Genomic DNA, 13026 nt, shown 5'->3' with positions numbered 1-13026 from the left:
AAAGGCTTCCCGGAGACTGTAATCAAAATCGTCAACTATCGGTTGAAGATCTACAGGCAGAGTGACTGATGAGGACCTTATGACTGTGAAGGATTAGGGTATTTCAGATCCAGAGCAACTTTATCTGCAGTGATTTTTATTTCCCATAACAGCCACTTGTTGTCCTCCCTCGTGTCTGATTTAATATCTTTTTGACTATTAAGGAAAACCTCTGGAGGGTATTTTTAGCTGACCACCAATGTCCACTGAACCAAAGGCCAAGAATGCCACCAGATCACACTGAAAACTATAACAGAATTTTCGCCACTTTTGTAATCCTCCCTTTCTCCAGTCCCCATTTGTGTGTTTGGTAATACAATGATTTATAACTTTCTTTCATTCTGTAATTACTAGAATCTTGTGCCACTAATTCACAGAGGAACAGCCTCAATCCCAGCTCTCAGGCCACGGTCACTCATATTTGGCTCCTGGTGAACCCTTTCTCTTTGAGGCTTGAGGTGTGGTTTGCATGGATGGCTTACAATGTTGGTATCTCCAGTATTCTGGGATCATCATTGCAACTTAGGCCTCACCTTCAAGCTTCACAGAGTGCCTTATCAAGGCATTGCATCCTTGCAGGGAATGTGACCCTTACCAAATATTGTTTGGCCTCAGTTTTTTTTTTCTAGAAGCTTCATGCAAGTCTCCACAGACCTCTCATTGCATCTTGTATGCCTGCTAAGAGAGTACCATATGGCTGATACTACCAAGTTTCCAGACCATGGGATAGTACCATCCACCTTTAAGGTGGTTTGTTCTCTCTCAGTTAAACCCCACTGGAAATACCTCACAGACTTATTCAGAGGTGTATCTCCTGGGTGATTCTAAATCCAGTCAAGTTGAAAATAAGATTAACCTTCATGCCCAATTGTATATGTTGTTGGAACAGGTTACACTGATTTGTTTATCAGCTGTCAACTGGTTTTTTGTTTGTTCGATTTTTATTCTATAACATCAGAGCTGAGTAGTGACACAAACTGGCTGCAAATCTAAAGTATTTAGTCAATGTCTTACCCTTTAAGAAAAATTGCCAACTTTTGTGCTGGATCACAAAATAGCCTCCACATATTTTAAAATTGGGATGGAGAGATGGCTCATGGATTAAGATCACTAGTTGGTCTTGAAAAGGACCTGAGTTCAATTCCCAGCACCCCTATGGTAGTTTACAACTATCCCTAACTCTATTTCCAGCAAATTCAATGCCTTCTTCTGACTTCTGTGGACACTAGGCATGCACCATGCACAGGATGCACATGCAGACATATCTGCATCTGCACCCCTGCAAATTATACCCATTAAATAAAATCAATAAATCTAAAAAAATAAAAAAATTATTTTAGTCTTGACACAAGAAGAATTACATTAGAAACCAACACAAATATATAGAAAATATAAAATATTTAGTATAATTTGAAAATTAAGCAACTCATTTCATGTATCAAAGATTACAAGTGACAACTGAATTTTTTATTAACTAAATGACAAAAGTACAATATAAAATGTTATGAGATAGCTAAAGTAGTCAATAGATAAGATGAAAGTAATCAATACATAAAAATGAAAGACTGAATATTTTTTGCTCAATATTGGGTCTAAGGAAAGGTTATCCATTCTTGTAACACTCATTAATTATCTTACTGAAAAAACCATAGCAATATGACAAGAAAGGTAAGTTAAAGGTGTGATTAGAAAGGAAAAAAATGAAAATATCTGAATTATAGACAGTATAGAAATTTACAAACACATTTTAGCAGAACTAAATGAATTTTATACCATTACAGGATGCAACTTTATTATACAAAAATTATTTGTTTATACCTACAATAATAATAATAATAATAATAATAATAGTAATAAATCAAGAGAGATGACCTTCATTCCTAGCAATTATTGGCCTTCCTGCTTGAATGAAAAGGTGTCCTGGAATTCGGAAGTCCAGGAACCACACTGCTTTGAGGTGGGACAGTGTCCCATGGAAGGGCATCCTGAGACATGACAGCCCAGGAACCACACAGCTCTGAGAGGAAGCAGCCACAGCAGAGGTGTTGCAGCTCTCAGGGGAGGGGATCCCCAACTGAGCTGAGGAGCTCAGGAGCCTCAGTCCTGTTCCACTTCTTGGGCCATTGCTGCTTGGCTTCTTCCAACGAGAGAACCAACAAATCTCATGAAAGAGACTGACCTATCGGGAGTGTCCAAGGTGTGGAGGCATGTCTTGAGGGTTGCCTGCCTCTGCTTCCCAAAGTGGACATCAGGGAATTAAACAAAGGACAGGGCTCATATAGGGCTTCTTAGGGGGAGGAGTTTTTCCAGGGGTTTTTCCTGCTCAGGGATTGGTGGCTTTTTTCAAGCCACCCTGACCCCCTTTCCCTGCATCAGGGTTAGGACAGGAAGACCTTCCTGGCTGCAGGCAGCTTTGCTGAGGTGCCATCATTGCTCAGCTGCTTGAGGGGGCTGGAGAGCAGTTGCCACCACTGTGGACAGCTCCTGTGGCTGAGCCTCATGGTGGCTGCAGGCTGAGGAGGCAAAGAAGCTGTTTTTTGACAGTTCCCGCTGTGTGCCACTCAGGGATACAGCAATACTAACCAGAATAAAATTCTTACCTAGACATAAATAACAGACATGTAAAACACGAACACTAAAAGCTACAAGGTCATGAAGAAAACCTGAAAGCATACAGAGAGTCCAAGGCTTAAGAATGGGGTTAGGATCACCTAGCTCCATAATTAAAGTCAGTAAGACAGACACTGGCTACACCCACGACGCCCGCACCTTCGAAGCAGAGGAAGGAGATACTGAGACCGAGGGCAACCTGGATCACATAGCCAGATCCTATCCAAACATAAACCAACTCTTTACCCAGAAGATTAAAAAAAAAAATCTCAAATGTGTATTCTTAGAATACACTGAATGTCATGATATGAGTTTTTGTTGCTTCAATAAAGGTGTTTTTAAAAGACAAGGCTTTCTTCTTTCTCTTTCTAAATTATTTGGGAATCTCACATCACAAACCTTAATCTTGACCACTTCCCAGTCCTCCCATGTCTACCCCTCCCCCATGTCCTCTTTCCCAAGCCCCCCCCCACCACCACCCCCCAAAAAAATAGAAAAGAAGAAGGAAAAGAAAGAAATAGGTCCACTTTGTGTTGTCCATACACTTACTGGAGCATGGTCAGCTAGTGGCCAGCTAGTGGCCAGCCCTGGAAGGGGCATGAATCTTTCTCCACCTGCACCGCCCACACCCTAGAAGGGAAGGTGAGTCTTTCTCCATCTGCACCCCTGCCAGAATCCATCAACTGTGGGAAGCCACGTGGTGGAGGGAGGAATGAGGGGTGGGGCTAGCTCAGCATGGCTCAAGGACCACAGACCCATTCATGGCCCTCAGCAGCAGCACCAACACAACCTGGCCTCAGGATGGCCTCAGGTGGCTATGCTCATGTAGGAGACTGGACTTGAATCTTCTAGAAAAACCATCTGTTTCTAACTGTTGGGCCATCTGTCCAACCCCAGGAAAGCAGTTTATATTGAAGATTTTTCTTCATTTGATGAAAATTGTCAAGTAGAGTTTTTACAAGAGACCCTTTAACATTGCTGGTCCCAGTGTTGATACTTTGTACACTATGTAATCCTTTTTGAGTATTTTCTTTGGTGGTAAAGTTTTCTGAGAATAACATCTGCTGTGTTTAACCTTCATTTTCTCTTCATTTTTTGAAAAATATAAATTCACTTTTGGGAACGAAGTTTGATATTAATCTATGTGGTTTTAGTTTGCTTTTGTTCTTAGTAGGTAAAAATGAAGCAACTTTTAATTGTTTGCCTAGTGACAGTTCCACCATCTGTCTTTAATGTCAATGCCACGGATTTCAGGAGTCTGGACATGCTCTTCATTTTGTCTTCCTGTCATCTTTGAGAGGTTTAATGCTCTATATGGTCCCTCACATGTGAATGATGAGATACAAATGCCCCCCAAGCACTAAGACCAAAACTGCATCTCACTCCTAGGCACTGACGTGGCTCTGAAGTCTTCACTTTCTCTCTTCCTGCTTCCTTGGCCTCTGTAGGAGTCTAGAGTAAGGGTTCCTTGCTACAGAATTTCCTGGGAGCAAATGAACAACACTTTTGTAACAGCAGCATCTTCACGGAGGAGATGGGCAGCCAGTGTGGCCAGGTGGCAAAAAGGGGTCCTCAGATCAGAGAGCCTGGCACCAAGAACTGTTAGGGAAGTTAGTTCAAACCAGTCGTCTTATAGCAGTGAAAAAAACAGTCGTTTTATAGCAGTGAGAAAACCAGTCGTTTTATAGCAGTGAAAAAACCAGTCGTTTTTTTTTTTTTGTTTTAACTACATTATATTAAAATATAAATGTAGTTTGCAGCATTTTTCAGGCAAGCATGAAACACTTCCAGTTGTACAATTTCATCTGTAGACAAATACCATGGACAATTTCTTCTATGTTCCATGAACTCGTTTTATAGCAGTGGAAACTGAAACTTGGGAAGTTGAATGGGCCTAAAACCCAAAGTGTAGTAGAAACAGTTTCTGTATCTGTCTCCTCCTCTTCCTCACTTACAAAGCTTTGCTCTGGTTTTGAATGGCGATATGTCTAGAGTACAACGGTCACCGTGCCAGCCTTCTCTCCAGCTAAGAGTAAACACAGGACTCAGTTCTCCCAAAGGGTATGCGAGCTGAGGCTTCTGGTGAGGTTGTGGGGAAGGCTCCGAAGCCCTAACATTTGGCTTGTGTACGTGACACTTCTTATTCCAACAGAGACATAGATTAGTTGCTCACCTTCACACAGTGGTTGTTTGTTTATTTTGTTTTTCCTTTCATGTGTCAGATTCCATTTTGGGTGTAAGAAACATTGATTTCTAGAGTGAAATCTCTATCCACCATGAACTGCTAATACTGAAATACCTATTCATGGATGCTACGGGCTTTTTTTGTTTGTTTGTCTGGTTTGTTTGTTTTGGACATCTACGAGGAGTTTCCCCTCTGCCAGCAAAGAGTGAGTCGGAGATCCTAGACAACTGGAGATGATCAAGCTGGCAGACTGCACTCCAGAAACTCTGCCACAGTGTTTGTTTCCAGCAAGGCTCTGACTGAACATGAGGCACACACTCCTGCTGCCGGTTCGGAGAGGCTATCAACTGCCAGACAAGAACATTCTCCCAAGAAGCAGCGATGATGTGGGAGAACAGAGTACAATTACTCAGCGATTATGGCCGCATGAAGGAGAGCTAAGAGGGAGAGGAGGAAATATGGATACTTTTTGGATTTCTCTGTCACAGAGGAAAAATGACAAAATATCCCCCCAAAGAAGAAAAACGGCTAGGGCTGATTGAGGCAGGGGACCTCCAAAGTAACTGTAGATCAGACCATTTCCACACAGCTCCCTGCCTCTGATGGCCGGCCCAGAGCAAACCGCTCCAACCTTCTTCAGAAAAGTAGTTTCCCCAAAGAGGACGTTTTTGTCCAATGGTGATCATGTCCAATCTAATTATCACTGTCAGTTGAAGTAAATAAATAAATGATTAAACAAACAAACAAACAAATACATAAAGTCAGTCCTATGACTCAGAGAAAGCCTAGAGCAGAGAAGTCGATTGCGAAGCAAAGAGTAGTAGCTGTGGCCACTCCAGCAGCAAACCTCTTAGAGAGATAGCTGTAAAAATGAAGTCTTCGAGCCGGGAAGCTGCACGGAAAAGGAACAATTAGAAGAGTGTGTCGTAACTAAAGGTGAGAGTCCAGGAACCTTGCTGGCACAAATGCTTTTCCGTTCCTTCATTCTTTTGTTAAGGGAAAGTTGAGCATCTGGAGGCTATTGAGATCTTATCAAACCCTACACACTTGGAGTGTTTACAACACAATCCCTGTGTCTATTCTCATCTCAGAAGCCCCGTCTTGGTCTTTGTTACCTATTGGATTTCAGGAAGGCTGACTTGAGAAGCGGCGGTGCCATTTCCTGGGCCTTCACTTTTTTCTCCTCTGGAAGCCAGGCTCTTTGTTGTGTCTCCTTTGCATTCATTTTCCTCTGCCCTCACACCTCCCACAACGCTATGGGGATTTTTTTTTTTCTTGTCCTGGCTCTTAGAGCCCGGGAGCGCCAGTCTACCCGGCATCAGATCAAGTCCCTGGAGCTGTCGGGGCTGAGTGCTCGCCTGCCAGGAGCCCCGCTTTGTGTGCTGGCGTGTTTGTCGGGACCGCTGGGGGACACGACCCCCGAGGAGGCGTGGCCTCGTCCCAGCACCACCCGGGAGGGCTGGACACAAGCTCGCCGCCGCCGCCCTTATTTGTTCCGTTAGCTGGCGCTGGCCAGCCTGGTGCAGCCAGGGCCAGGGAGGCTGGACAAGGCTGCCCAGGTCCTCCTGGGCCTGCATCCCACCCGGCCCCGCCCTCGGCTTTCTCCTCTCCACTTTTAACTGTGCCTCTGGAGGAGGGCTGGGCAAACTCAAGCTGAACAGAGAGAAAGGCGGGGGAAGGACCACATTCGATGAACCCGTCTGGCTGGTCTAGAGTTCCTAAAGGGTCTTGACCATGTCGGAGTCAGAGGAGATGAGTGAATTTGGCTACATTATGGAATTGCTTGCCAAGGGCAAGGTAAGCATCTTCGCTGTGGGGCTGTGTCCGTAATCCCGGCTGGGCACTCAGGACCTGAGGGTGGGGCTGCGGCATCGGAGCGGTCCCGTGCTGGGGGGGACACCAGCTGGAATCGGGTCTGTGCTCCGCACTAGCGCATCCCAGCTGTACACAATGCATCGTGGCTGCCTTCTTTATGTCGAAGAAAGGGGACTCGTGGAGCTAGTTGGAGGAGCAGTAAGGGAGCCCGGCGGGAGAGGATGGAAACTAAAGGACTGCCGGACAGCACGGAGATTTGGAATGGGTGACAGGTGCGGGATATAGCGGGAGGGTCCGCCGATCCGTTATCTCAGAGGCCCGGAGGCGGCTCCGAGTCCGCGCGCAGCCTGTCGCTGTGTGGGACAGGGACAGTTCTCGCTCTGGTTCTCAGACGCTGCCGTGGGCGGGAAACACGCGGAGTAGCTTTCCTTGGTACCAGGATGGAGGGAGCTGTGGACTGGCGAGATGCCAGCCCCAAACCTCTCCTGAAATCTTTGGGACACAAGCTGGGAGTGGCTCGGGACGTTGGCAGGATGGCTTCGCCTAAGTGGAAAGCCTTTCGAGAAGCTGGACCTCAGGGAGCGTCTGAGAAACTGCCCAGAGACGCCTCTGAGTGGTGTACAGGCGGGGCGTGTCGGGAAATACTGAGGGGGGGGGGGGCTCTGCTAGTCTGGGTTGGAAGAAACAGTGCTTAACCGCGGCGGTTTGTTCACTGTACCTGGGGCTTAGAGTGGGAAGGAAACAAAAACAAAAAAAGAAAAAACAAGGAAGAACCAGATTCTGCGTGATCATCAGAAAGGAGGATTGTGCCTCTCTGGTGTGAGCCCTTAAAACTCCAATCCCACACCCCACTCCAATACTCATAGCTGGCACGCAGCGTGGAGTCATTTAGCTTTAGACCAGATAGTCCTGACTCCCAACCTGAGTATCAGGGCGATCAGTCCTCTCTGGAGTCTCCTGTAGCCGCGGAATACATTAATCCGAAATAGAATATCCAGTGTCAATTGGAAAGTGAAGACTGTATCTTGGGTCACTAGTAGCTTTCATAGCCTGGACCAGAAGCACAAGTGGCAGAGCCTCGTTCCACTTTCCCACTGACCTGGGGACTCCATCCAGTAAACTCGAGTGTCATCTGAGCACTGTATGGAGTCACCCTGGTCAGACTATTAAAGCACTTCCTGGTCCCAAACAGCCACCCTGTTATGACTTCTGGACTTACAAAGTGAAGTCTACGCCTTCCTCCAAATGGAGTTCCCTTGGAGAAGTCCAAAAGCAAGGGCTGGCCCGGGGCAGTGGTGGCATATGCCTTTAATCCCAGCACTTGGGAGGCAGAGGCAGGTGGATTTCTGAGTTCAAAGGCAGCCTGGTCTACACAGTGCGCTCTAGGACAGCAAGGGCTACACAGAGAAACCCTGTCTCGGAAAAACCAACCAACCAAACAAACAAAGCAAGAGCTGGCTGCAAGGGAAGAGGGCCCTGCGTCAGAGGTGGGACTCTAGATAGCTGGGACAGTGCTTGAAAAGGGGGCATCTGTTTAGGAGCTGGGATTACGTTGGGGAGAAGATGCCTTTTGTGGATCTCAATGTCCACTCTCGATGGGCTGTGCAATAGGATGATTGACAGGTAAGTTGTCTGTGCTCAGATGTTCTTCGATATAAGCCAGAACTATATTAGTTGGCCGTGCTTTTCTCCAGAACTGAGAAACTTTGAGAAACTAGTCCTTGGCAACGGTGGTGGTGTTGTTGTTGTTGGGGTGTTGGTGGTGGTGGTGGTGGTGGCGGTGGGGGGGTGGGGGTGGTCCAAAACCAGGGATGGGCATGTTACCAACTCTGGTGACTATTCAGTACCCCTCAGCACTAAATGGAGAAGGCAAACCTTGGTGAATTCCGGAAACTTCTTAGAATAAGCTAAGGCCCATGAACCCAGGAATCTCTCAGAGTCATGGTGTGCTTGTTACAAAATGCTCCCTGGGATAGAAACGTCAAACAGATGTGCCTGATATCCTGCTCTGGCTTCCTCTCCCTTGACTGTCAGGCCGCCTTCTCTCTTGGCTCCAGCAGTGAGCCCATGGCTGCCAGGAGCATTCTCCCACAGCTAGAGAGCCCAAAAGTCCTTTGAGCCTGCATAGTGGACAGTCCCTCCCTGTCTTTTTGGAGTTGGGGCAGGTGGCAGTAAGAGCTTAACTATTTATTTCAACCCATGCATTCCTTATGGACTTTTTGTTTTGGTTTGTGGTTTTTCTAAACAAGGTTTCTCTGTGTAGCCCTGGCTATTCTGGTATTCATTCTGTAGCCCAGACTGGCCTGGAGCTCAGAGATCTGCCTGCCTCTGCCTCCTGAGGTCCCGGGATTAAAGGCATGTACTGCCACAGCCCAGCTTGTCATTTTCCAACTACATATAAAAATCTCCGCTCTGTGTGTGCTGTAAGCACTTAATGTTAGCTATGGGATAGCAGATTTTTGAGACTGAGGGTTTTTTGTTTGTTTGTTTTGTTTTGGATTTAGGGTTCACTTGACAGCTTGGGTTTACAGCATAGGGAATGACAGGAGGCTAATCTGATCATGAGAGGCAGCCTTCTCCTGGCTTCCTTCCAAGTTTGGCTTGTGAGTCGATCGTCACCACATTCCCTCTGGCGCTGTGTCATCCCTGCAGCGCTTCTCAAGCCCTGTGCATGAATTAAGTTCCAGCAATGTTGCTGGCCACCGGAATACTTAGGAAACATGCACATGGTCTCCGGTTTGATCTCTAGAACTGCTAAAACAAAACTGTTAATTTAAAATTCATGACTTTGGGGGCTGTAGATGTAGCTCAGTAGTATGGCATTTGATTAGCATATAATAGGCCACAGGTTCAGTTCCCAGCACTGCAAAAGGTAAAAATAATAAAATATGTGGTTTGAAAATAATAATAATAAAATACGTGGTCTTATTAGAACACGTGGATTCATGCTTGTTGTAAAATACTAATACTTTTGGGATTTCATGGAAGAAACAATGGGAGTTCATTTCCACTTCCACCCCTCTGTCCAGAAACATCAGGATATGTGTCTACTTCAAATTAAACCGGCTTAGTGTATTCCCTGCCTGGGGAGGTGAGTGAGCCTTTAATCTCAGGGTAACCTAAAACCTACATGCCTAACCTGAGCAGCTTATAATACTAGCTCTCTCCTGGAGCTTGCTTTAATATTTAAAGCACACAGGGAGCCCCTGGCATTGTGATCTTCCAGCTCACCCAACAATACCCTGGACCAGGCACACAGTTGTTAAGACATAGGCTAATTCTCAAGAGCCTCCCCCAAGAATCAATGTAAATGCTTCCTCTTGCATTTCACTGCCAGGAAAACTTCGCCCGTTTCTGAAAGCTTTTTTGCTTCTTTTGCAACAGAAGAGACTTTGGGCTAAGACAGAGTTTTTAAATCTGTGGTCAATATCTAAAGACACTCAAAGCAATGTCCTCAAATGCTTTTGGTCTCTCGAGTTTTCTCAATTTTTTTTTTTTTTTGGTTTTTTCGAGACAGGGTTTCTCTGCGTTGGCCTGGGCTGTCCTGGAACTCACTCTGTAAACCAGGCTGGCCTCGAACTCAGAAATCTAACCTGTCTCTGCCTCCCAAATGCTGGGATGAAAGGCATGCGCCACCACGCCCGGCGAGTTTTCTCAATTTTTAAAATCATTTTCATACATATCTGCCCTGTAGACCACCAGGCGCACTTTTGTGGGCTGATTCACAGAACGAAGTGTGTGGAATGGAATATTAAGTTTAGAACATTTCTCTCTCTCTCTCTCTTTTTTTTTTTAAATATTTTTTTATTTATTTAATGTATGTGAGTACACTGTCACTCTCGTCAGACACACCAGAAGAGGGCGTCAGATCCCTTTACAGATGGTTGTGAGCCACCATGTGGTTGCTGGGAATTGAACTCATGACCTCTAGAAGAGCAGTCATTGCTCTTAACCATTGAGCCCTCTCTCCAGCCCCCAGAACATTTCTCCATCTATGCTGTGCTTATCAGAATTATGCCTAAGTATCAATACCCAGACAATGAGTCTTCTTCAACAGTTGCCTCTCAGGTACATCCTAGGAGCAAGAGTTTCAGCAAAACGAAAGGCAATTTGGAGAGATTACATCTCATTTGGATAAGCAGGCAATGAGACCATCACTTGGCCGTGATTGGAACTTTGAACATTTGCGAGGTACAAAAGACTCAAGAACTTTAACATACTTTAATCTGTTATCTTATCTGTGTATATTTCCTTACATATGTCCGTGCACCTCATGGATGAGGTGTCTGAAGAGGCCAGAAGAGGGCATCCGATCCCATGGAACTGGAGTTCTGGATGTTGTGAGCCCCCCCCCCACCCCCCCACCCCCCGTAGTTCGGAAAGATCAGCCTCAATAGTCTTGATCCACTGTGCTGCCTCTGCAGCTCCAATACTCAAGAACTTTTACAAATACACAATTGACTTTGAAACAAGAATGCCCTTAAATGATAAAAAGAATCAGGTTTAGAGAAATTTACAGAGCAATGTAAAGTGCTAATATCTGGGACAGAAACAAAAAAATCCCACCGAAGGCATGATCAGGTATGTTCAAACAACTGAAATCCAAACTGAGGTAATAATGGTGAGGTTTGGCTCACTGTGAAGTGACTACATTGTTTGTTTGTTTGTTTGCCTCTTTCTTTCTCTCTCTCTCTTTCTTTCTTCTTTCTTTCTTTCTTCTTCTTTTGTATGTTAGGATTGAGTCAAATATATGTACTGTGGGAGCCTGCCTTCCTTCCTTCCTTCCTTCCTTCCTTCCTTCCTTCCTTCCTTTTTCCTTTTTTTTTTTTTTTTTTTGTACTAGGATTGAGTCAAACATATGTTCTGTGGGAGAAGAAAAGAAGACAGACTTGCAGTATTATGTAAAAATAGCTGGTCTCACAAATACCCTATCTTTATTACACTGTTGTGGAAGTAATTTGAAGATAGTATCTCCAAATATCATTTAGAAGGGTAAGTGGGTATCTTCATGACACGACCTATTACATGCTCTATACTTACCTGTGGGCAGTGCAGGAGAAATGGTGGCGTACCATCCAGGTTTGCATTCTGGCTGATAGAGAACTAGCACATTAGTTAATCTCAGGTAGAGGCAGGGAAGAGTACAGATGGTTCATGTCCCTTTTATAGAGAATTATACCCACTGTACAGGATTGCTGCAAGGATGAAAGGAATATTTTATACAAGCTTCCTGGGAATGTTATTGAGACACAATAGACTTTCAACAGATTAGCTATGTATTCTGGCAGTAGGAGCAGGACTTGAGACACTTTATGTTGTAGCCATGTGATCAATAACAAGTAGATGTTGGATGTTTAGATAAAATACCTAATATAAGGCTGGTGGAGTGGCTCATTGGGGTAAAGGCTCTTGCTTCCAAACCTGACCCTCATGGCATAAGGAGAGAACTGACTCCTACAGTGTAATGTTTTAAAAAAAAAATACTTGACATAGAACTGCAGAGATGAGCTGGGCATGGTGGCGCACGCCTTTAATCCCAGCACTAGGGAGGCAGAGGCAGGCAGATTTCTGAGATCGAGGCCAGCCTGGTCTACAGAGTGAGTTCCAGGACAGCCAAGGCTACACAGAGAAACCCTGTCTCGAAAAACCAAAAAAAAAAAAAAAAAAAAAAAAAAAAAAAAAGAAGAAAAACTGCAGAAATGGCTTAGTCCATAGAGGGCTTGTAAGGAACGATCTGTCCTGGGTTCCCCAGAACACCCACTAAAAAGAGCTGGGCACCTACTTGTAACCTCAGCGCTGAGGAAATAGAGATAGGCAGATCATATGGGCTCACTGGCCATCCAGCCTTGCCGAGCTTATGAGAGAGTTCGAGGCCAATGAGAGACCTGTTTTAAATTTCGAAAATAAAATAAAAATTGAAAAGGGTTGAGAGACGTCTCAGAAGGTAAAGGCATTTGCTGCCAAATTTGCCAACTTCATTTGGATCCCCAGGACACACACATTAGAAACAAGAGAACCAACTCCTCAGGTTGGCCTCTGGTTTCCACGTGTGTACCATTGTGTGTGTGTGTGTGTGTGTGTGTGTGTGTAAGTGCACATGTGTGTGTGTGCATATGAACAAGCACATATGTGTACCCTACCTCAATAAATACAAAAAAAAAAAAAGGAAAATGCTTAAAAAGATAGATGACACTTTAAAGAATAACACCCAGCGTTGTCTTCTGGCTTCCACACACACACACACACACACACACACACACACACACACACACATTTACACCACACATATACAAATATGGGCTATAAAAGTAAATTCGAAATTCATACAAAACAACTTAATACAACTACGTACAATATTTGCGTCATATACTAAAACC

At 44.9% G+C, this 13026-nt stretch overlaps 1 protein-coding gene across 1 annotated transcript in view; it reads left to right on the top strand.

Moving 5' to 3' along the window:
- The first annotated feature begins 6438 nt into the window (after nt 1-6438).
- Nucleotides 6439-13026, top strand: part of Trim36 (tripartite motif containing 36) — a 46198-nt gene continuing 39610 nt past the window's right edge. Inside the window, exon 1 of the mRNA XM_021214392.2 lies at nt 6439-6631. Coding sequence (XP_021070051.1) covers nt 6569-6631 — 63 coding nt within the window. The 5' untranslated portion in view covers nt 6439-6568. The remainder of the gene's footprint in view (nt 6632-13026) is intronic.

Source organism: Mus pahari, chromosome 15, assembly GCF_900095145.1.
Source record: "Mus pahari chromosome 15, PAHARI_EIJ_v1.1, whole genome shotgun sequence".
NCBI lineage: Eukaryota > Metazoa > Chordata > Mammalia > Rodentia > Muridae > Mus > Mus pahari.
The sequence above is the reverse complement of the archived record's forward strand: the minus strand, read 5'-3'. Positions and strand labels throughout refer to the sequence as shown.